We start from the raw sequence: 22497 nt of genomic DNA on the forward strand, positions 1-22497 counted from the left end.
ACCATTGCTGAGTTCTGCAAGCAAACTCATCACCTGCCACCCCCACAGTCCTTCCTCCTGCCCCCCAGATGACCACATGGCCGCCAGCCTCATTCAGTGCTTACGTTAAATCACATTTAATGGTTTTTCAAAAGGGAAGAGAGAAACCAGAAAAGAAATTCACAGCACTTGCAGTCAAGAAAGAGTGAACTGAAAAAAAACAGGAATATATTAAGCTTTTGATTAAAAAAAAATGCAAACGCAGTTCCTCCCACACTCACCCCGTGTTCCTAGTCATGTTCCTCACTCATGTTCCTAGTCACATGCCTACCCTTGGGCGTACACACACACACACACACACACACACACACACACACACACACACTCCCAAACAGGCGCACTCTCCCAGCACACACACTCAAACACACATTCCCCCCAGGCTCAAAGGGTGAAAGAGGAAGAAGCCCAGTCCCGTCCTGGGGCCCCACCCCTCCCAAACCCCCCCTCGCTGAACTGGCAAAGCTAGACTAAACTCGGGCTCCAGGGGACACACGCAGGGCTCCGTGCGCTGCGCTGGGGACAGGCGGCCTTAGACGATTCTGTTCTCCAGGATGGCCAGCCGCTTACTCACAGCTTCCAGTGGACTGGGAGTTAAGGAGAGGTGAGGGCTGACCGGAGCAGGGCAGGGACAGGGTGGCACCTGCATTCAGGGCCCCGCTTCCAGGACTTTCTCTCATCCCTCCCCATAGCGGGTGCTCTCACCAGTGTCAAAACTTACCCATCCACGGCCCTCAGGATGGTGCTTTCCAAAAACGAGCCGGCAGTTACGGTGGGTCTGGAAAGCCCAGCCCTGCCCAGGTGCAGGTTTAGGCCTGCTGGGTACCTGCCGAGTCCTGCCTGAGCCCGGGGAGCTGTGCGGGGTGCCGCCCCATCTGAGAGGAGCCTGGTGGGTAGGCAGGTCACCCAGCGTCTGAGAAAGCGGAGTCCGCAGGCACCATGCTTTCCTGACTGTATCCAGGACTCCGTGTGTGCCCAGCTTCTAGCTCTTGGTTTCTGCCTCTCCTCTGTCAGTACCAAAGCCAGGGCCAGCCTCCCGGGCCAGGATCCAGCCCGTCTTCAGCAGGAGCCTGCCCGACCCCACAACACAAGGGGCAGGGCTCTCCTCCCCCCGCCCACAGGGCCCTCCTGACCTCTCCCCCTCCTCGCAGAGGCTTCTGGGAAAGGATATGCTTCCGGGTCAGGGCCTGCAGCAGCCCCTCTACTTTGGTCTGGAATTTCACGATGGACTCGCAGGCACACGGGTCTTCCTCTGGGGTGGGCAGAAAGTGGGAAAAGGGAAAGGAGATGGTGAGTGACTGCTTGCCGGGGAGACGGGTAGTCACTGCTCGGGGCCAGAACTGGACTGCCTTGGGGAGTGTGGGACCTGGGACATGCAAGAAGGCAGAGACATGTAGAGGTCTTGAGACAGAGCTCCCAGGAGTGACAGAGGGGGCGATCCCTGAATGTCTTCCTGACCCCTCAAAATCCTGATAAAGAACTCCAAAACAGCCTCCCCAACGCTGGTCCCCTACGATGTGCAGGACGCTGTAGTCAGGGGCCCCGAGGTCATCCTGGTGACTCCTCACCCCAACTCTTTGGGTCCGAAGTCATTAATCCCATTTTACAAATGAAGAACTCGAGAAGGAAAACAACTTGCCCAGAGCCAGCAGCTAGTTAGTGTCAAAGCAAACATGCAAACCCCAGGACTGGGGAATCTACACTCTTTACCACTGGGAACCAGGAGAGGAAGCAGGGTTCAAATCCTGGCTCCTCCAGTTACTGAGTTGTTCCACCCCTCTGGCCTTGGTTTTCCTGTCTCTAAAATGGGGATAACAATATTCCTACCAAGTAGGGTTAAACGATTTCACATTTGGAGAGCACTGAGAACAGTGCCACTTGTGGAAGAGCATTCGGTACACGTTTGCTGGTTATAAAAAATCAGACAGAGGAGAAAAGGAGAGTGAAAAGGCTGGCTTAAAACTCGACATTCAAAAAACGAAGATCATGGCATCCATTTCCATCACTTCATGGCAAATAGATGGGGAAACAATGGAAACAGTGACAGACTTTATTTTCTTGGGCTCCAAAATCCCTGCAGATGGTGACTGCAGCCATGAAATTAAAAGATGCTTGCTCCTTGGAAGAAAAACTATGACCATCCTAGAGAGCATATTAAAAAGCAGAGACATTATTTTGCTGACAAAGGTCCATCTAGTCAAAACTATGGTTTTTCCAGTCATGTATACATTCCAGTCATGTATGGATGTGAGCGTTGGACTATAAAGAAAGCTGAGCACCGAAGAATTGATGCTTTTGAACTTTAGAGAAAACTCTTGAGAGTCCCTTGGACTGCAAGGAGATCAAACCAGTCAACCTTAAAGGAAATCAGTCCTGAATATTCATTGGAAGGACTGATGCTAAAGCTGAAGCTGCAATATTTTGTCCACTTGACGTGAAGAACTGGCTCATTGGAAAAGACCCTGATGCTGGGAAAGATTGAAGGCAGGAGGAGAAGGGGATGACAGAGGATGAGATGGTTGGATGGCATCACTGACTCAACGGACATAAGTTTGAGAAAACTGCAGGAGATGGTGAAGGACAGGGAAGTCTGGCATGCAGTCCATGGGGTCGCAGAGTTGGACATGACTGAGCGACTAAACTGAAAAGTCAGATTGGTCAGCCCTCCTCCCAATTCTGCCAACTCATGATGCTATCCCAGCTCCTGTTTTCCCCACCCATATCTAGTCCAGGATCGTTACACACACACACACACACACACACACACACACACGTATCGTCAGAGCCCCACCTGCTCCTCCCATCAGTGCCCTTTCTGGTCTCACTCACCCACACAGATCCTATTCTGCAACTTCTTGCCAATCTGGTTGATGGTCTTGAAGTCAGCTGTGTAGAAATAGTGCTCTGCCACGGGCTCCGAGGCGATTTCCCTCAGCTCATCCTCCACGGCATTGCCCACGCCCACAGCAAACATTTTAAAGCCTACCAAGAGGGACAAAGTGAATAATGGTGGCCATGGGGACAGGCAGCTTTCTTGATAGCCCAGTTGGTAAGGAATCTGCCTGCAATGTAGGGAACCCCGGTTAAATTCCTAGGTCAGGAAGATCCTCTGGAGAAGGGATAGGCTACCCACTCCAGTATTCTTGGGCTTCCTTTGTGGCTCAGCTGATAAAGAATCTGCCTGCAATGCAGGAGACCTGGGTCGATCCCTGGGTTGGGAAGATCCCCTGGAGAAGGGAAAGGCTACCCTCTCCAGCATTCTGGCCTGTATAGTCTATAGGGTTGCAAAGAGACAAACACGACTGAGTGACTTTCACTTCACTTCACTTTCACATGGGGACAGGCAACCATGGCTAAATCTGGGGAATGCCCAGGCACTCAAAACCAGTCACTTCCTGGTGGCAGATGCTGGCATTGCAGGCACAATGCCTGGGACAAAGACAATGAAGAAATCAACATTAACTGAGATGTTACCATACATCAGACTTGTACTGACTCCTTGTACTGAGAATTTTGTAATCTCATGTAACCCTTATAATATGCATCTACTGGTTGCTATTATTTTCATTTAATAGGTGATAAAGTTAAGACTCAAGCTTGTCCCAAAGTGGGGTTGCCTGCCAACAGATGGTGTGCTCTTGGGAATATTCAACTGGAAAAGTTCCAAGCCTCACTTACCAAAAGACCATCAGAACAAGCCACTTACTCTTCTGGGGCTTCAGTTTTCTCATCAGTATAAGAAAGGGTTGGACAAACCTCATTTATATGGAACCTGGGTTTAGGGCACTCATCAGAACAGACACTAAGCTAAACTGAAACTGAGCTATTCCGTGTGTAGCCCTGGCCAGTGGTGGTGTTCAGGGTCCCAGCAGCACCTACCAAGGTCCTTGGCTTTCTTGGCAGCATCATTAATGTAGTCCTGGCTCCGGCCATCAGTGAAGACAATGCCCACCTTCTGGGCACCAGGCCTAGCCCCGCTGGACACTGTGAAGGAATTGTCGATGAGGTACTTGAGGGCCGCCCCGGTCATGGTGCCCTTCTCCATGTAGGACATGTTCCGCACGGCTGCCTTGATGTCCTTCTTGGTGTGGAAGCGGCCCAGCGGGAACTCCTGGCGTACGGAGCTTGAGTACTGCACCAGCCCCACCTGGGCCAACTTGTCCGATACATCCAGCGTGTCCACAATCTGGTTGATGAACTTCTTCACCAGCTCAAAGTTCTCCGGCCGTACACTCTTGGACCCATCAATGAGGAAGACCAGGTCAGTGGCCGAACTGCCCCCGCCACTATTGCAGACTGGAGAGGGGAGGAAGGCAGGGAGGTGAAGCTTAAGGACACGGTCATTCATCCCAGCCACTGGCTGGGTACCCACCACACCCAAGAGCTGTTCAGAAGATCATCCCATTTGGGCCTCAAAACTCCCTCTGGGGAGCCTAAGCTCCTGGTCCCCTTTTACAGCATTGAAACTTGAATCTCTAAACGCTGTTAAATCACACAGCTCAGAAGCAGTGGCATCAAGATGTGAGCTCAAGACTATATAACTCCATCCACCACACTAAACCCAACATCCACAGTGGCAGAAAGAGAGACAGTGGGAAGAGAACTGCAAACACCAAGCTCTAGATGGCATCTGTTTCTTTTAAACTGGAGGATGATTGCTTTACAACGTCGTGTTAGTTTCTGCTGTACAATAGCCTGAATCAGCTACATGTACACACGAGCCTCTTGAGCTCCCCCCATCCACCCGCCATCCCACCCCTCGAGGCATCACAGGGCACTGAGCTGACCTCCCTGTGCTCCACGGCAGCTTCCCCTGCCTGCCTGCTCAGTCACTCAGTCGTGTCCAACTTTTAATGACCCCAGGGACTGTGCAGTCCACCAGGCTCCTCTGTCCATGTGATTATCCTGGATAGTATACTAAAGGGGGTTGCCATTTCCCCCTCCAGGGGATCGTCCCCACCCAGGGATCTGAGCTGTATCTCCTACAGTGCCTGTATTGGCAGGCAGATTCTTTACCACTGAGCCACCTGGGAAGCCACAGAAGCTTCCCACTAGCTATCTGCTTTACACATGGGAGTGCCTATACGTCAACACTACTCTCTCAGTTCATCCCACGCTCTCCTTCCCTCTCTGTGTCCGCAAGTCCATAGAAGACATCTATTGCAGATTGGTCCAGAAGTAAGGAGAAGGGAGGCTCGGGTGGGCTTCCTGGGGACTGGCCAAGGCCCCATCCCCCCCCCCCCGCCACCCTCCCCAGGCTGCCTGTGTCCGGCCCACTGACCATTGCATGTCTTGCCGTCACTGTTCAGGGTGAAGCCCTCGCGGCAGGCACAGGTGTAGGAGCCCGGGGAGCTGATACACACCTGCTCACAGTCATGATCGCCCGTGGCACACAGGTCTGACACCACTGCAGGGATGAGAGGAGACAGAATCACACAGTTACTGGGCCTTGGGTGTCTCAGCCAGGATGACCCCTCATATGCTCAGGGAAACTCAAGCCCTCACCCGGGTGGGGTTCCAGACCCTCAACCCAGGCCAGAATCACTGCAGCTGGGCTGACATCCCTGGAGGACAGTGACATTGCTGATAATAAATTAAAGCTTCCTGCTGAAATGATATAGGCCACAAGGGCAGGGCCTAAATCCCTTTTGTTCTCTGTTGTATTCCAAATGACTAGAACAAAACATGCAGCAGTGAACACAGCACACAGAAGACGCTCAACAAATATTTGTGAAATACCGGATTCGTGGTACTGCGCATTATGGCCTAGAATTCTCACAGTTAGATTCAGGCTCTTCCGAGACCTGTTTTACACGTGGAGAAGAATCCTTGCACTGCCCGCCTCCACCCTGCAAAAGGTTCTGAACTTTCTCCACCCCAATGCCCAGGCCCCTCAGACCTTCCCACATCGCAGAAGACTCTGGCACCCCAACGACCACCCCCTCATCACCACTACACACACACATACACACCCCGCAGCCAAATAGCACAGACTTTTTTAGGCCTGTGTTCCCTGCCAGGACTCTATCTCCAAAAAAAAAAAGGGGAAAAAGCTCTTTTGAGAGTCACCTCCTCCCCAAGTCCCTCAACCTCTGACTGGGTGGGGATCAGCCCAGATAAGGCCCTGGCCCCGCCCCCAACGTGGTCTCAATCTCAGTCCCCACCCCATATAGGCCACCGCCTTCCCAGGCTCCCCAACAAGTGTCCACTCTCAGCCCCGCCCCTGCCCTGGCCCCGCCCAGGCACCCGACCGCCTCTCTGCAGTCTCACGTCCCCCAGCACCACCCCCAGCCTGGTCCATCGCCTGCCCCCCGCCGCCCGCGCACAGCAGAAGGCCTCCTGGAACTTCTTGGACAGCTTCTCGATGACGCTGTAGCTCTCCACGTAGTCGACGTGCTCGTCCTGCGGCTCGCTGGCGATCTGCTGCAGCGTGGCCTTGTCCACGCGGCCCACGCCGATGGCGAACAGCTCGATGCCGCTGGCCCGGGCCCGCGCAGACACATCCCGCACGCTATCCTGGGGCCTCCCGTCCGTCACCACGATGACCACCTGCAACGCAGAGGAGGGACGTGCGAGGACCTGGCCTCCCTCCCCACGCTGGGTGGACCACTTTGTCCTCCAATAGCACCCCCGCCCCCAACACCCCAGGACGGTTGACATAAGAGGAGATTGACCCGGAGGGGCGGAGGGGCAAGCCCAGGTCACACAGCTATTCGGTGGCAGGTGGATATGACTGCCACCACCACCAATATCAGGATAGTGGAAGAGGAGAAAGGTTTCCTCTGAATGAGAGGCCTGGCTAAGGTGCTCTTCCATCTGACTAGGGCCTCTGGGTGTCTCCTCCTCCATCAGACAGCTCTGTGACCTCTGAGGGCAGAGCCACCTCTCCTCCGTCAGCCTGGGGGGCTTGCGAGGGCAGGGCCAAACCTCTGTACTCAACACGGTGCAGTTCTACCTTTTGGCCACCAGAGGGAGGCAGAAGCTATAGAATGGCAGTTTTTCCTCTCTTCTGCCCGTCTGCGCTTGAATACCCTGGGAGAGAGGCGATACCTATATAGGTGCCCACAGAATGAAGGAAGACGCTGTCTTTTCTCCCTCCATTCCCCAAGACACTAACTTCCCTAGGAGGAAAACACTTCCCCTCCCACAAGTCCCCTGTGTGCTGTATCTGGGAAAGGGCCACAGGAATGGGCCCTGGTGCTAAGGCTAGCCCTTACCCACCCACTGCCCAGCCTGCCCTAAGTCGGGTCCTCCTCACTGCTCTGTAGGGGCCTGGGACTCAGCGTCCCGCCCCCCTTGGCTGCTTTTCTGCTTCTGACCTGAGTCTGCTTCTGATTCCTGAGTCTCCTCCCCTGGCCCAGGTGCCCAACCCCCTGTCTTGGTGACCTGATGGGCCTGGGTTAGAAATACAGCTCACCTTCCAGAGCCCATGTTTCTTTATCTGGATAAAGGGAGTGTGGTGAGACCCCCTGAGATAATTCTTGATAAGAAGCCAGAGGGGGCAGCACTATTTTTAGTATCCTTACCCTGGGCCCCCTGGGGAGCAGCCTTGTACAATCTCCTCCCCTCCAGAGGCCGAGGCTCCTGCCTCTGAAAACCTAGCTGTATCTCTTCATTGCCGCAGGCTGCCACGCTCCTGTGAGCCCCTACCTTGCTGATGTCGGGGGACCTGGGGCGACCGCCCTCTGCATCGCTTAAGGCCTTAGTGATGGCGAAGTGGATGGCCAGACCCGTCATGGTGCCCGTGGACAGCGGCTGGATGCGGCGCACAGCCTGCAGCAGCTCAGCCTTGGAGCTGTGGGCCCGCAGCGGGAACTCCTGCTTCACGGAGCTGGCGTAGTTGACCAGGCCCACGCGGGTGGCATTGGGCCCCACGTCCAGCGACTCGATGACCTGGGACAGGAACACCTTCACCTTCTCAAACTCCACGGGCCGCACGCTGCGTGAGCTGTCGACGACGAACACCAGGTCGGTGGGCCGGGTCCGGCAGAGGTGCCCTGGCAGGGGGCAAAGGTCGGGAGGATGGAGCAGAGTTACTCAAGACAAAGGAACAGAGCACCAGGGGCTCCTTAGGTCCAGACCTGAGGCTTCAGGCAGAGTAGGCCAGACATGAATCAGCCTGGCTGGGTCCTACTGTCAGCATGGGAACACTCAGGCCAGCAACTTGCCAGAGGCCCCCAACTCAGCCCATAGGAAAGACAGAGGTTCGAATGGCGCCTTCACCTCTCTGAGCCTCAGTTTCCTATCTGTACAATGGGCAGGCGATCCCTTCTTTACAGAATCCTTTGAGGACAAGCAAAAATATGTGTAAGGTGCCAGCTCAGGGCTGGGCATGCCAGGTTCTCAGAGGCAGCAAAGGAGAAGATAGCCTTCACATCTCAGCTTTCAGCCCAGAGTGTAAGCAAGAGCTTCTCTTTGCCCTGCCTGGGCAGGAGGGAACTGAGAGTCAGCCCTTCGGCGGGCACAGCCTTGAAAGCTAATGTAGCACCCATCAATGTGGGCTCTTTCATCTGAGCATCAAAGAGAATCAGCAAAGTCACCCAGTTTGCCTCAATCCCGCAGAGCCTGCTGGCTAGTATCTAAGATCAGGAAAAACAGCAGGAGGTCCCCCTGGCCACCGTGGCAGTCTGACCAAGTGGGCCCCCAAGACACACCCCCAAGGAGCGATGTCTTTCCAGACGGCCTGGGAGGCAGCACCACGTGCTGAGAGGGACACAGAGCCCAAGTGAGGTAGAGGGGTTCCGAATCCCAGCTTGGCCATTCTGTGGCCTTGGGCAGACCATTGCAGCTTTGAAGCTTCACTTTTCTCATCTGCCTGGAGGGGAGGATAGGCTTAATGTTTGGTGTTATCACTGGCCTGGCCCTGCAGCCAGTACAGAAGTCTGCACTCTGTCCCACACTAAATCTGGGCTGCTCCCAAGCAGGGGTGCAGGAAGAGTCAAGAAAGACAAGGTGTGTGGACAGTCCTATCTCCCAGCCACGGTGCCCCAGGCCCAGACATCAGAGGTCCTCAAGAGACCTCAGAGATCACCTTGCAGCTTGGCTTCCTGGTCCCCACTAGCTGAGGCTACAAATGGGTAAACTGAGGCCCAGAGATGGAGAGGGCATTGGCCACACTGTGGGACAGTGGACCAGGAGCCATGAGGCTCTGAGGCTTTCTTGCTCACTGTGTGGTCTCAGACAGGTTCTCCCCTCTCTGGCCTCAGTTTCCCCATCTGCACAGAAGGAGCTTGGCATCCTAGGGCTCTATCCCCACAGCTGAAACTCAGAGTGGTACAGCTCATGGAGAGCCCAGCCCAGAATATGCTGGAAGGGCTGGTGGAAGGGGGAATGTCATCTTGCCCACCACCCCGCCCCACCCCCCACCCCCAGATCTGCAGTCATCAGAGAGTCATGAGCTCAGCCCTGGGCCTGGTTGCAGCCCTAGGTGTCAGCAGGCTGCACCCTTGGTGACCCAGAAGACCAAGGTCCCTGCAGCATGCGTGGTCCCTGAGGACAGACTGGGAGCTGCGAAGCCCAGAGACAGGCTCAGAGAAGCTGTCTCGTGCCCCCTCGGCACAGAACAGACAGGGTCATCCCACCCTGGTCCTTGTGTTTGTCACCATCTCTGTTTGCTCCTGGGTCAGCTCTGTGGGGCACCCGTGCCTCCCCCCTCCCAACCTCCATCCTGGATCCCGTTTAGCCTCTGTCTCGGTGCCCGGTATCCCCCACCTCACATGGGACCCCCTCACCTCTGGACAGGGGAGCGAGGCCAGGGGCGCATGGGGCCTGGAACAGCAGCAGCAGCAGGCCGCAGGGCACGAGGCGGGGGCCGCTGAGCGCACTCATGGTTCTGGCACGCGGGCAGTAGCAGCAAAGTCGTGAGGGCCAGTGGGGGCCCGGCCTTATCAACCTCTCTGCCTGCTGGTCCAGCCTCCCAGTCAGGCGGGCCCCCCACTAACGCGGGGTCAGCCCCCTTGGAGGGCGGACCCAGGCTGAATGGAGGTGTGTGTGCCAGGGAGGGAGGGAGGGAGTCGCCCCGCCTGGGCTCCAGAGGCCCCTCCGACCACAAGGGCTCCTTTGCCTGCAGAAGCTGCAGCCGGAATCCAGGAAACATCAGGTGGGTGGAGGGTGGCTCCTCCAGGGCCCGGAGCCTGCGCTGGCCCGAAGCTGTCAGACTGAGCCGAGGTAAACCTGAGTCCAACAGCCTCGCACCCCAGCCCTGCCTGGCGCCCTCATCCCACACCAATACTCTTCTCCCACCTACAGCTCCAGCCCCAGTTTCCCATCTCCAGCCTTGGCTGTCCTGTCCGCTGCCTCTCCACACACACCCTGCCCTCCAGCCGCGCCTGGATCTGAGTGCTCCTCAAGCCTTTGCCCACGCAGGACCATCTGCCCATGATGTCCCCTCCTCCTGATCACTCTCTACCTAACAATCTTTCAGAGTCATATGGGAGCGAACATGCACATAAGCCCCTTGTAGGAGCGGGGCAGGCTTCTGTGGTGGCTCAGACAGTAAAGAATCCATTTACAATGCAGGAGACCTGGGTTCGATCCCTGGGTTGGGTAGATGCCCTAGGAAGGGCAGGGCAGCCCACTCCAGTCTTCTTGCCTGGAGAATCCCCATGGACAGAGGAGCCTGGTGGACTACAGTTAACGGGGTCGCAGAGAGTCAGAGATGACTGAGCACAGCCCGCTAGGAGCAGGGCGGTAGGAAGATGGCTGAGAGCACAGACGCAGGAGCCAGATGACCCGGGTGTGCTCTCTACTTGCCTTGTGCCTATGGGCAGGTTGCTTCACCTCTCTGTGCCTCCTCTGAAAGGTGGGCATGCTAACGGTGCCCACCTCCCAGGGCAAGCAGTCTTCTATGAACCATCTCATCGAATTCTCTGGACAACCCTTGGAGGCAACCAATCCTATTACCCGCACTTCCCAGATGAGGAAGTGAAAACCAGAGTTTTGAAGTATCTTGTCTTAAATGCAGCTGAGTGTCAGTGCCAGAAAAGGACCACAGGCCAGAGCTCTCAGGCACCCTGCTTGCATGGGGGAAGCTTGGTGGAGGGGCCTTCTCCCTGCCCATCTCTCTCCCCACTTTCCTGGGTTAGGACCCCTTCCCTGTGCTTCTGTACCTTGTCCATCTCACCCGTGTGTGGATAAGTGTCTGGTTGATTCATCTGTGCATCCGGGCCCAGTCCAGGGTCTGCACAGATGAGGCAAAACTAAAGGCTTATAAATAAAGAAATAACCAGGAAGGGTCCCCATCATTGCATCTAAGTCCAGTTCAGTTCAGTCGCTCAGTCATGTCTGACTCTTTGGGACCCCATAGTCTGCAGCATGCCAGGTCTCCCTGTCCATTACCAACTCCCAGAGCTTGCTCAAACTCATGTCGATTGAGCCTGTGATGCCATCCAACCATCTCATCCTCTGTCATCCCTTTCTCCTGCCTTCAATCTTCCCCAGCATCAGGGTCTTTTCTAAGGAGTCAGTTCTTTGCATCAGGTGGACAAAGTATTGGAGTTTCAGCTTCAGCATCAGTCCTTCCAATGAATATTCAGGACTGATTTCTTTCAGGATTGACTGGTTTGATCTCCTTGCAGTCCAAGGGACTCTCAAGAGCCTTCTTCAACACCACAGTTCAAAAGCATCAATTCTTTGGCGCTCAGCTTTCTTTATGGTCCAACTCTCACATCCATACATGACCACTGTCTGTAAAGTAATGTCTCTGCTTTTTAATATGCTGTCTAGGTTTGTCATAGCTTTTCTTCCAAGGAGCAAGCGTCTTTCAATTTCATGGCTGCAGTAACCATCTGCAGTGATTTTGGAGCCTGAGAAAGTAAAGTCTGTCACTGTTTCCATTATTTCCCCTTCCATTTGCCATGAAGTGATGGGACCGGATGCCCTGATCTTAGTTTTTTGAATGTTGAGTTTTAAGCCAGCTTTTTCGTTCTCCTCTTTGACTTTCATCAAGAGGCTCTTTAGTTCCTCTTTGCTTTCTGCCATAAGGGTGGTGTCATCTGCAGATCTAGTAGTTGATGAAATAGAGCATGGGTTTGACCATCTGAGAGACCCAGGTTCAAATTCACTTCTGCTGCTCACCGACTATGTACATTGGGGCTGGTGACTTAGCCTCTCTGAGCCTCAGCTTGTTGCCATGCAAGATGACAAGGGAATGGTGGCTCTTGGCTTGCCGGCCTCACTGGAACCATGTGAGGATTCAGTGAGAGGATGAAAGTGGAGATTCTAGGGTTGAAGGATTATCATCTTTGGGGAGGTATAACTACCAATACCTACGACCTGTGATTTCACTGTATATAAATTACACCTCCATAAAAGGAAATGTAGGGATATTTTTTAAAAAGTGATTGCCAGGCACAGCTGACCCAAGCAACGTTGTCACAACCTTCAGGAATCATGAAGGTAACAGTCCCCTGTGCATGTGACGTGGCACAATCACTCACTATGTCACTCTGTCTTTTGTCCCCCAGCAAACCTGTGAGGTCAGCAGGCCCAACTCTGTTAGCCCATTTGTCAGATGAGGAAACAGGCGCAGAGAGGTTCTTGACTTGCGTGAAGCCACCCAGCCTGTTTAGAGCCAAGCTTAGAAATCAGGTCTCATTCCCCTTTGCCCCTATTTTAGGGAACAAGGAACTTAAATCCTTCTGACTTTTTGTTTTAGTTTCACTTTTGCACAATTCACAACCTCCTCCAATCAGCTAAAGCTGACTTCTTGTCTCTCTGCAATTTGTAAGTCTGCTACTCTCCTCCCGAGATGCCGCAGGGCATGGTCCCTGTGGCCCATATCACTTCCCAAAATTGTGTTATGAATATAGGACCTGCTCCCCCACCGCCATCCCCACCCTGCTCCAGAGGATGTCAGCTCCCTGCCTGCGGGGATCTTATCTGTCTCATCACCAGTGAACTCCGCAGGCCTATCACAAATCTCTGGTGAGCAAATGAAGAAAGGAATTAAAAGAAGGAACTGGTGAAGAACTGGGTCCATTTCCATGTTAACCAGCAAAGGTCAGACAGGGGTGGGCGATGGTGACTGATGGCGAGTGTCCCCCACCACTCCCCTCCTGAAGGTGGACGAGCAGAACGTGAGCTGGAGTCTCCTCGCCCACCACCGCCCCTCTCCCGACGGACGGGGTACAAAGCCCTCTTGGCCAGGGCCACGGCTGGGCCCATGAAACAGCTCTTTCAGCTCCATCTCTGAATGGCAGGTCTATGGGCTCCTGGGAGGAACACAAGCGCCTTCTCTGTGTCACTTTGCTCATTAGCGAAGCCACAGAAATATACTACAGGTAGGTTTTCAGGAACAGAGATGGGTTTCCCCCAAGGGGGCAGCTTTAACATTCCATTAGCGGGAGCTTGGGGAGGGGGAGGAGACCTGGATGTTAAATATATACATTGAGGAAAGAAACTAAATATTTGTGTTTTTAAAATGTGAACCATTTTACGCCAGGAATCAGAATGGGGCACAGCGTGTCTGGTCTTGGCCAAGGAGAAACAGTGCGTTGCGTTGAGGCGCCTTCACCGAGGCTGCTCCTGGAGTCAGACAGGCAGCCCGTGAAGGGCTCCCCCGTTCCCTCCTCCTTGTTTTCATGCTCCTCGGGTTTCCAGAGACTTAAAGCCTTTAGTGTTTTATCCAAGAGAGAGTGTTCATGATCCACCGAGAGGCCTCTGGGCAGAGTGTGGGTCAGGGGAAGGCGCAGGACTTCCCCATCCTGTGCCCCACGCTCAGTTCTTTTCCTGAAGAGCAAACCCGGGTATCTCTAGATGCAGCGCAGTCCACGGGTGCCTGTCCCCTTCCTGTTTCCAAACCATCGTCACCATTTCCTGGATCCACATCTGTTGTGGTTGTTCAGTCACCCAGTCATGTCCAGCTCTTTGCGACCCCACGGACTGCAGCACGCCAGGCTTCCTTGTCCATCACCATCTCCGGGAGCTTGCTCAAATTCATGTCCATTGAATTGGTGATGCCATCCAACCATCTCATCCTCTGTCGTCCCCTTCTCCTCCTGTCTTCAATCTTTCCCAACATCAGGATCTTTCCCAATGAGATGGCTCTTTGCATCAGGTGGCCAAAGTATTGGAGTTTCAGCTTCCGCATCAGTCCTTCCAATGAATATTCAGGACTGATTTCTTTTAGGATTGACTGGTTTGATCTCCTTGATGTCCAAGAGACTCTCAAGAGTCTTCACCAACACCATAGCTCGAAAGCATCAATTCTTTGGCACATGTATCTTTACTTTTTTTTTTTTAATGAATCGTTCTAACTTTAAAGCAACTCACTTTTGGGCAAAAATTTATCCTCCTAATTTGAAATGGTAGCCATGAAATCATTGGTTTGATGTACATATTACATGTTTATTCCAATACGGCTTCACATAAACTCAAAACGAATTAAACTTAACTTTTTCATCTACATGTCACGGAAAATTACCTTGATTTCTGTCACTGGTGCTCATGCCAGATACTAAGGAATCCTATGAAGTGAAAAAACTCTTGGAATCAGACAGAGCTGGGCTTGAGGCTCTGTTCTGTTACCTGTCAGCTGTCTTGACATCTGATGAATCCCCCCCACTTTTCTACCCTTCATCTATAAAGTTGGACTCTCAACGCCAGTGTCAGAGGATGGTGGAGAAGGAAAGGTATTGAAGGCCACACCTGTGCTTATGGTTCTCAGAGTGCCTTCTTGTATTAGTCAGCGTAGAACAGGCTAAGTGACAGTAACAAGCAAGCACTCAGATCACAATCAGTTCAGTTCAGTTCAGTCACTCAGTCCGTGTCTGACTCTTTGCGACCCCATGGGCTGCAGCACGTCAGGCCTCCCTGTCCATCACCAACTCCCAGAGCTTGCTCTTACTCATGTCCATTGAGTCGGTGATGCCAACCATCACATCCTCTGTCGACCCCTTCTCCTCCCGCCTTCAATCTTTCTCAGCCTCAGGGTCTTTTCAAATGAGTCAGTTCTTGGCATCAGGTGGCCAAAGTATTGGAGTTTCCAGTGAATATTCAGGATTGATTTCCTTTAGGATGGACTGGTTAAATCTCCTTGCTGTCCAAAATGGGCCCTCTGCAAAGCTGCTACCAGCTTGCTAACCCACCATGTCCAAGCCTTTTGTCTCCAGCCACATGGACAAGAGAGAGAAAAGGAGCAGACATCACTGCATTCTGCCTGGAGATGGAGTGACTCCAGGGGTGGGAAGTGAGTATCCAGTGAGCAGGACACTCTCTGTCATTCTCCTCAAGGCAAAAATAACTTGTGATGGTCTTGTATCACCTCTAGATGAATATTCAGACCTAGCTGAGCATTTAAGGTCCTTCAAAATCTTCTTTTCCAGACAGTTGCCAGTCTCTCTCCCTGCCCCCTGCCTTCCCCATCTCTTCTCTGCCACAGAACGAGTCACTCCCTCCTCTATCTTCTCTCACCACACTTTTTTTTAAACATTTACTTTTATTTATTTGACTTCCCCTGGTCTCAGTTGTGGAATTTTTTACTTGCTGCACGGAAACTTTTAGTTGGCAGCATTTGGGATCTAGTTCCCCTACCAGGGATCGAACCTGTCCCAGCCCCTGGACCACCAGGGAAGTTCCCTCACTGCACATTTTTATTAGCTTCTATCCCTGTTCTGCCTCCCTCCTGCTCTCACTGTACTCCCTGGAACCACCTCCCCAAAAAACAACCTGTACCCAAGTCTATGTCTCAGGATCTGCATTGTGGGGGGGAAGGAACTTAAGCAAAGTGAAGGCAAAGCTTTGGGCCCCACCTGGGGGTGGGGAAGAACAGAATCCCCAAGCGGTGGGGCAAGTGAAGGCCAGAGATGGACATGCCCCTACAGGACCCCAAGGGCAGCTGGAATCTGTGGAGTGCTAAACACAATTCTCATTCAGATGCCCTTGCTAGTCACTCTCTGCTTTGTATTTCCTTCAGTTGCTCCCAAGCTATCCAGACAGTTTGGATAAGATAGTTCAGAAGACTATACAGATTCCCAGGTTCCATCCCAGACCCAGGGAACCTGTATTTCTAAGCTCTCCAGGTGGTTCTGCTGTAACTAAAGTACCGATCTCACCCAGACTCCAATAAGAAACGTAAATTCGCTCTCTGTCCCTGGGAAGCTGATGTCCAGCCTATGGCATTCAGCATCTTGGACAGAGAGCTTAGAGATCCCCCAAAGTATTGTCCATCCAGCTAAGAGAGCGAGTAAGCCAGGCTCCCCCGTGTACCATGTTCAACAACCTGAAGATCATGGTCACACCCCTACTGAGTCAATTCTTCTCTAATGAAAACTTGATTTCCTACAACCATCCTTTACAACACATGGATTTCAGCACATGTTGCCAGCTCCCTTGGCATTTTAATTTGGCTCTTTCCTGCTTAAAAAGTCTGAGCTCTGAATTTAATATAATGCTTTAGCTAGCAGAATGGAATGTATTTTCTTCCTCATTTTCTGAGGTATCTCACCTCTCTCTGGTCTGCCTGAAATCCCTGCTGTTTCCCCTCAAAGCAGAGCATCTGGAGACCTGAGAAGAGCATTTGAGGATGTGCAAACAGTGGTTGGCTCACCTGTTCCACCCTTCAGTCTCAAAACTCTGAATATACCCTGACCACGACTTCAGACGTGCAAGATCGTTGGTGCGGCTGCCACTTAGACATTGAAGAGGAAAAATAAAACTTCCTCCAAACTGGGAAGGAGTGCTACATTCTTGTCCCTTTGCTGTGTAACAAAATTACCACAAAATTAGCAGCTTGAACATAGCAAACAAAGTTCCTTACAGTTCCTGAAGGTCAGAAGTCTGGGTTCCCAGTCGCTCACAAGGCTGAAATCCAGCTGAAGTCAAGACTAGGCCTTGTTCTTCTTTTCTGGATCTCAGGATCCTCTTTCAAGCTCACACGGTGGCTGGCAGGATTCAGTTCCTTGCAGTTGTCAGACTGAACCTCCCCCCCGCTCCCCTCCCCTGGCCTCTTTCAGGCCGCTATCCAGGAGACTCAGCTTGCAGGGGCCACCTGCCACTCCTTGTCATGTGGACTCCCCCAAGTCCTCTCACACTTCACATCTCTCCCATGCTGAACCCCCTCTTCCAGCAGAGCCCAGTCCCTTTTAAGGGATCAACTGATCAGGTCTGGCTCACCCAGAGTAATCTCCCTTTCCTAAAGTCAACTTGCCAGATAACATAACCCAAAGCCAGGAGTGACTGATCAGAATCCCAGAATCCACCCACACTCAAGGGGAGAGAACTAGACAAGGTCGTAGGTCATTAGAGGCTTCTTAGAATTCTACTCACCTTAGGTGGTATATGTGGGTATAGATCAGGGGGAAAGCGAACTTCCCTGGTGGTCCAGTGTTGAAGAATCCACCTGCCAATGGAAAGGACACAGGTCCAATCCCTGGTCTGGGATGATCCCACATGTGGCAAGGCAACTAAGCCCACAAGCCACAACTACTGAACCCACACGCCGCAACTACTGAAACCTGTGTGCCTAGGGCCCATGATCCACAGCAAGAGAAGCCACTGCAATGAGAGGCCTGTGCACCCTAACTAGAGAGTAGCCCCTGCTTGCCACAGCTAGAGAAAAGCCCATGCACAGCAATGAAGACCCAATTCAGTTCAGTTCAGTTCAGTCGCTCAGTCGTGTCAGACTCTTTGAGATCCCATGGACTGCAGCACGCCAGGCCTCCCTGTCCATCACCAACTCCCAGAGTCCACCCAGACCCATGTCCATTGAGTTGGTGATGCCATCCAACCATCTCATCCTCTGTCGTTCCCTTCTCCTCTCGTCTTCAATCTTTCCCAGCATCAGGGTCTTTTCAAATGAGTCAGCTCTTCACATCAGTGGCCAAAGTATTGGAGTTTCAGCTTCAGCATCAGTCCTTCCAATGAATATTCAGGACTGATCTCCTTTAGGATGGACTGGTTGGATCTCCTTGCAGTCTAAGGGACTCTCAAGAGTCTTCTCCAACACCACAGTTCAAAAGCATCAATTCTTCGGCGCTCAGCTTTCTTTATAGTCCAACTCTCACATCCATATGTGACTACTGGAAAAACCATAGCCTTGAGTAGACGGACCTTTGTTGGCACAGTAATGTCTCAGTTTTTTAATATGCTGTCTGGGTTGGTCATAACTTTTCTTCCAAGGAGTAAGCGTCTTTTAATTTCATGGCTGCAGTCACCATCTGCAGTGATTTTGGAGCCCAAAAAATAAAGTCTGCCACTGTTTCCACTCTTTCTCCATCTATTTGCCATGAAGTGATGGGACCGGATGCCAAGATCTTTGTTTTCTGAATGTTGAGCTTTAAGCCAACTTTTTCACTCTCCTCTTTCACTTTCATCAAGAGGCTCTTTTGTTCTTCTTCACTTTCTGTCATAAGGGTGGTGTCATCTGCATATCTGAGGTTATTGATATTTCTCCCAGCAATCTTGATTCCAGCTTGTGCTTCCTCCTGCCCAGCGTTTCTCATGATGTACTCTGCACATAAGTTAAATAAGCAGGGTGACAATATACAGCCTTGACGTACTCCTTTTCCTATTTGGAACCAGTCTGTTGTTCCATGTCCAGTTCTAACTGTCGCTTCCTGACCTGCATACAGATTTCTATAGAGGCAGGTCAGGTGGTCTGGTATTCCCATCTCTTTCAGAACTTTCCACAGTTTATTGTGATCCACACAGTCAAAAGTTTTGGCATAGTCAATAAAGCAGAAATAGATGTTTTTCTGGAACTCTCTTGCTTTTTCAATGATCCAGCAAATGTTGGCAATTTGATTTCTGGTTCCTCTGTCTTTTCTAAAACCAGCTTGAACATCTGGAAGTTCATGGTTCACGTATTGTTGAAGCCTGGCTTGGAAAATTTTGAGCATTACTTTGCTAGTGTGTGAGATGAGTGCAATTGTGCAATAGTTTGAGAGAAGGGAATGGCAAACCACTTCAGTATTCCTGCCTTGAGAACCTCATGAACAGTATGAAGATCCAGCTTACCTAAAAATATTTTTAATTGATTAATTAATTTTCAAAAAAGAACAAAGAAGGGGCAGGGGATTGACAAGGAAATATGACATTTTTATAATACAAATGAATCTATAAAACAGAAAGAGACTCAGACATAGAAAATAAGCTTATGGTTACCAAAGGGTGGGGAAGGGATTAGGAGTATGGGATTAAAAAATACACACTAGTATATAATGTAGAGAAGTAACAAAGATTTGTTGTATAATAATATTCAATACTTTGTAATAACCTATAAGGGAAAATCATCTGAACAAATTACATGTATCGATCACTTTGCTGTATACCTGAAGCTAACACAATATTGTAAATCAACTATACTTCAAAAAAAATCTGATTCAAAAACAACAGAGGAAGTGAAGACACAATTTTTCAAAGGAGACATCCAAGTGGCCAGCAGATACATAAGAGATACTCAACATCACTATCAGAGAAATGCAAATCAAACTATAGGGTGTCTCCTTACACCTGTTAAAATGATCATCATTAAAAAGACAAGGTAAACCAAACATCTGTGAGAATGTGGAAGAAAGAGGGATGTTTGTTCCCTGTTGGTGGAAGTGTACATTGTTTCAGCCACTGTGTAAAGCAGGATGACATTTCCTCAGAAAATTAAAAATTGATTTGGACCCTTATATTCCAGGAATGCCACAATTAGGGCTATATTTAATAAAAATATAAAAGTGAAAGTCTCTCGGTCGTGTCCGACTCTTTGCAAATCCTTGGACTACACAGTCCATGGAATTTTCCAGGCCAGAATACCGAAGTGGGTAGCCTTTCCCTTCTCCAGAGGATCTTCCCAACCCAAGGATCAAATCCAGGTCTCCCACATTGCAGGCCGATTTTTAACCAGCTGAACCACAAGGGAAGCCCAAAAAATATAAAAAGCAGATCTTAAAAAGAAAGAAAAAAATTATAGCACTTTTCAGTTAAGGCAAAGTTGCTTCAGAGTCAGTATGGGGAGGTGAAAATGAAAGTTGAAAAGTCGCTCAGTCTTGTCCAACTCTTTGTGACCCCATGGACTATACAGTCCATGGAATTCTCTAGGCTAGAATACTGGAGTGGGTAGCCTCCCCTTCTCCAGGGAATCTTCCCAACCCAGAGATCGAACCCAGGTCTCCCTCATTGCAGGCTGATTCTTTACCAGCTGAGCCACAGGAAAGGATTAGGTGTTAATTACAGCAAATCTGCACATAGTGCTTCACGCGCTTCCCTCTGCAGTGCCTGCAGTGATGAAGTGTTGGGGAAGCAACCTGTGGAATCTAATCACCTGAGAGCAAGGTCTGGCCCTGTTCTTACAGAGTGACCATGGGCAACAGAGGAATGTTACAGTGTCAAGGTTGTTCCACCTACAACCTTTGTGCATGTGTGCATTCTAGTAGCTTCTCTGCAACCCTATGGACCATAGCACATCAGGCTCCTCTGTCCATGAGATTCTTCAGGCAAGAATACTGGAGTGGGTTGCCATGCCCTCCTCCTCTAGATGATCTTGACCCGTCTCCTGCATCTTCTTGAATTACAGTTGGATTCTTTACCCATAAGCCACCTGGGAAGCCCACAGCCTCTGTAAGGATGCCCAATGCCAGCAACGTGTGAACCTTTCCTTCCCATCCTCCACTTAAGACACCTGACATCACTTCTCAGGACAGAGGAGCCGGGAAAGTACATGGTAACATCCTTGTCCCTCCACGGTCCCACCTGAAGCCCCTGAGAACACCTTGGCTTTTCTCCACACTCTCAGACTAGAATTCAGCTCAGCCTCCATATAAAGTGTCAGCAACTTGGCCCTGGCAAGAAGGATAAGGCTGAACAACTTGTGTTGTCTGTCGTCAGCTGTGAGTTCTCAGAGGGGAGACTTCCAGACTGGAACCACCCTCTGACCCGTGATCAACATCTCCAAGACTTTGCCTAGGCTGTCCGCCCGCCTGGCCTGTCCCCCCAACACGTGGGGCAGAGGAAGCTTCAAGGTCAATGTCCTGCTTGACCACCTGGGCCAGGGGGGAGCAGTGAAACTGTTTACCAGATGGACTCTGTTTATTTAAGCCTGCAGCTCCCCTGTGTTGGCCGCTCCCTGCCAAGCCCACTGCCTGTTGAAACGCCCTTGGTGGCTAAGGAGGCCACTTCCTCCTGGAGTCCCAGGGGAGAGGCTGGAATGTGAGTGCTGGCTCCAGAGAGCCCGTCCAGGAGGGCAGGGGTTGCGAAGACCCACAAAAACTGCCTTGCACACCCAGAGTAGGTGCTCGCACACCACCCAGACCCAGCATCCTTGAGCCTGGGAACTGCTCACCTTGCGAGTTAAGACTATTTCATTACAAGCTGGAAATTTCTTTTTTTTTTTTTTTCTCTCTCTCTCTCTCTTTGTTGTTGTTTTGTTTTGTTTTGTTTTTGGCCATGCCACATACCTTGCAGGATCTTACTTCCCCAACCAGGGTTTAAACCCATGCTCCCTGCAGTGGAAGTGCAGAGTCTTAACCAGTGGACCACCAGGGAAGTCCCTAAATTGAAGATTTCATGGCCAGATTGGGCATGAATTGCTGGTCTCCCCCTAGATCTCCCCACAATATGGAGAACTTTCCCATAAGCAGGGCAGTGCTCCTTCATCGGCCGTGGGGGCATTGTCCGTTCCCACCACCCCAGGCTGTTGCAGGGTCTCTGTGTTGCCCTTCTGGTTTGTGGCCCCTTCAGGCCACAGCCTCTGTGTATGGGAACCACTGTCTCCCAGGTGTCATCTGACCAAGTGTTGTCTTGGTCTCAGCCCCTACAAGCAATCAGGAAAGCTGGAAGCCAGAGGCTGGACAGGGCAAGGGGACATGTGCTATCACATGAGAGCATGCCCTGGGAGGCCACAGGCCAGCATTACATCCTGCTGATGCGTTAACACCTCTGTGAACCCTATTGAAAATGGTATACATGAGTTTATTTGCAAAGCAGAGAAAGAGACACAGATGTAGAGAATAAGTGTATGGATACCAAGGGGGAAAAGGGTTAGGTGGGAGGAATTGGGAGATTGGGGTTGACACAGATACACTATTGGTGCTATGTATAAAATAGACATCCATCCTAAAGGAAATCAGTCCTGAATATTCATTGGAAGGACTGATGCTGAAGCTGAAACTCTAGTACTTTAGCCACCTGATGCAAAGAACTGACTCATTTGAAAAGATCCTGATGCTGGGAAAGATTGAAGGCAGGAGGAGAAGGGAACAACAGAGGATGAGATGTTTGGATGGCATCACCTACTCAATGGACATGAGTTTGAGCAAGCTCCGGGAATTGGTGATGGACAGGGAAGCCTGGCGTGCTGCAGTCCATGGGGTCACAAAGAATCGGACACGACTGAGTGACTGAACTGAACTGAACTGATAAAATAGACAAACAATGGGAACATACTGTATAACACAGGCAACTCTACTTCATGGTGTCCTAAATGAGAGGGAAATCCAAATGGGAGGGAATATATGGGTAGGTACGGCTGATTCA

At 51.3% G+C, this 22497-nt stretch overlaps 1 protein-coding gene across 1 annotated transcript; it reads right to left on the reverse strand.

Moving 5' to 3' along the window:
* Nucleotides 1-486: 486 nt before the first annotated feature.
* On the reverse strand, nucleotides 487-9864 carry MATN1 (matrilin 1). Its single transcript, XM_061149142.1, has 8 exons — nucleotides 9768-9864; nucleotides 7687-8033; nucleotides 6363-6585; nucleotides 5318-5443; nucleotides 3916-4332; nucleotides 2866-3018; nucleotides 1208-1288; nucleotides 487-618 (listed from the first exon to the last, which is right to left on the reverse strand). Exons 1-8 carry the CDS (start codon nucleotides 9862-9864, stop codon nucleotides 569-571), a joined length of 1494 nt encoding a protein of 497 aa, XP_061005125.1. The 3' UTR covers nucleotides 487-568.
* Between the last annotated feature and the right edge of the window lie 12633 nt (nucleotides 9865-22497).

Source organism: Dama dama, chromosome 8, assembly GCF_033118175.1.
Source record: "Dama dama isolate Ldn47 chromosome 8, ASM3311817v1, whole genome shotgun sequence".
Classification (NCBI taxonomy): Eukaryota; Metazoa; Chordata; class Mammalia; order Artiodactyla; family Cervidae; genus Dama; species Dama dama.

What these genes read in the sequence shown, in the direction of transcription:
- MATN1 (XM_061149142.1), bottom strand. Translation starts at nt 9,864, where the DNA reads ATGAGTGCGCTCAGCGGCCCCCGCCTCGTGCCCTGCGGCCTGCTGCTG. An exon ending in TGACGGCAAGACATGCAATG is followed by an intron (nt 4,333 to 5,317) that starts GTCAGTGGGCCG and finishes TCCCCTCTCCAG; the next exon opens with TCTGCAATAGTGGCGGGGGC. An exon ending in GCAGGCCCTGACCCGGAAGC is followed by an intron (nt 619 to 1,207) that starts ATATCCTTTCCC and finishes CTCCCAGTCCAC; the next exon opens with TGGAAGCTGTGAGTAAGCGG.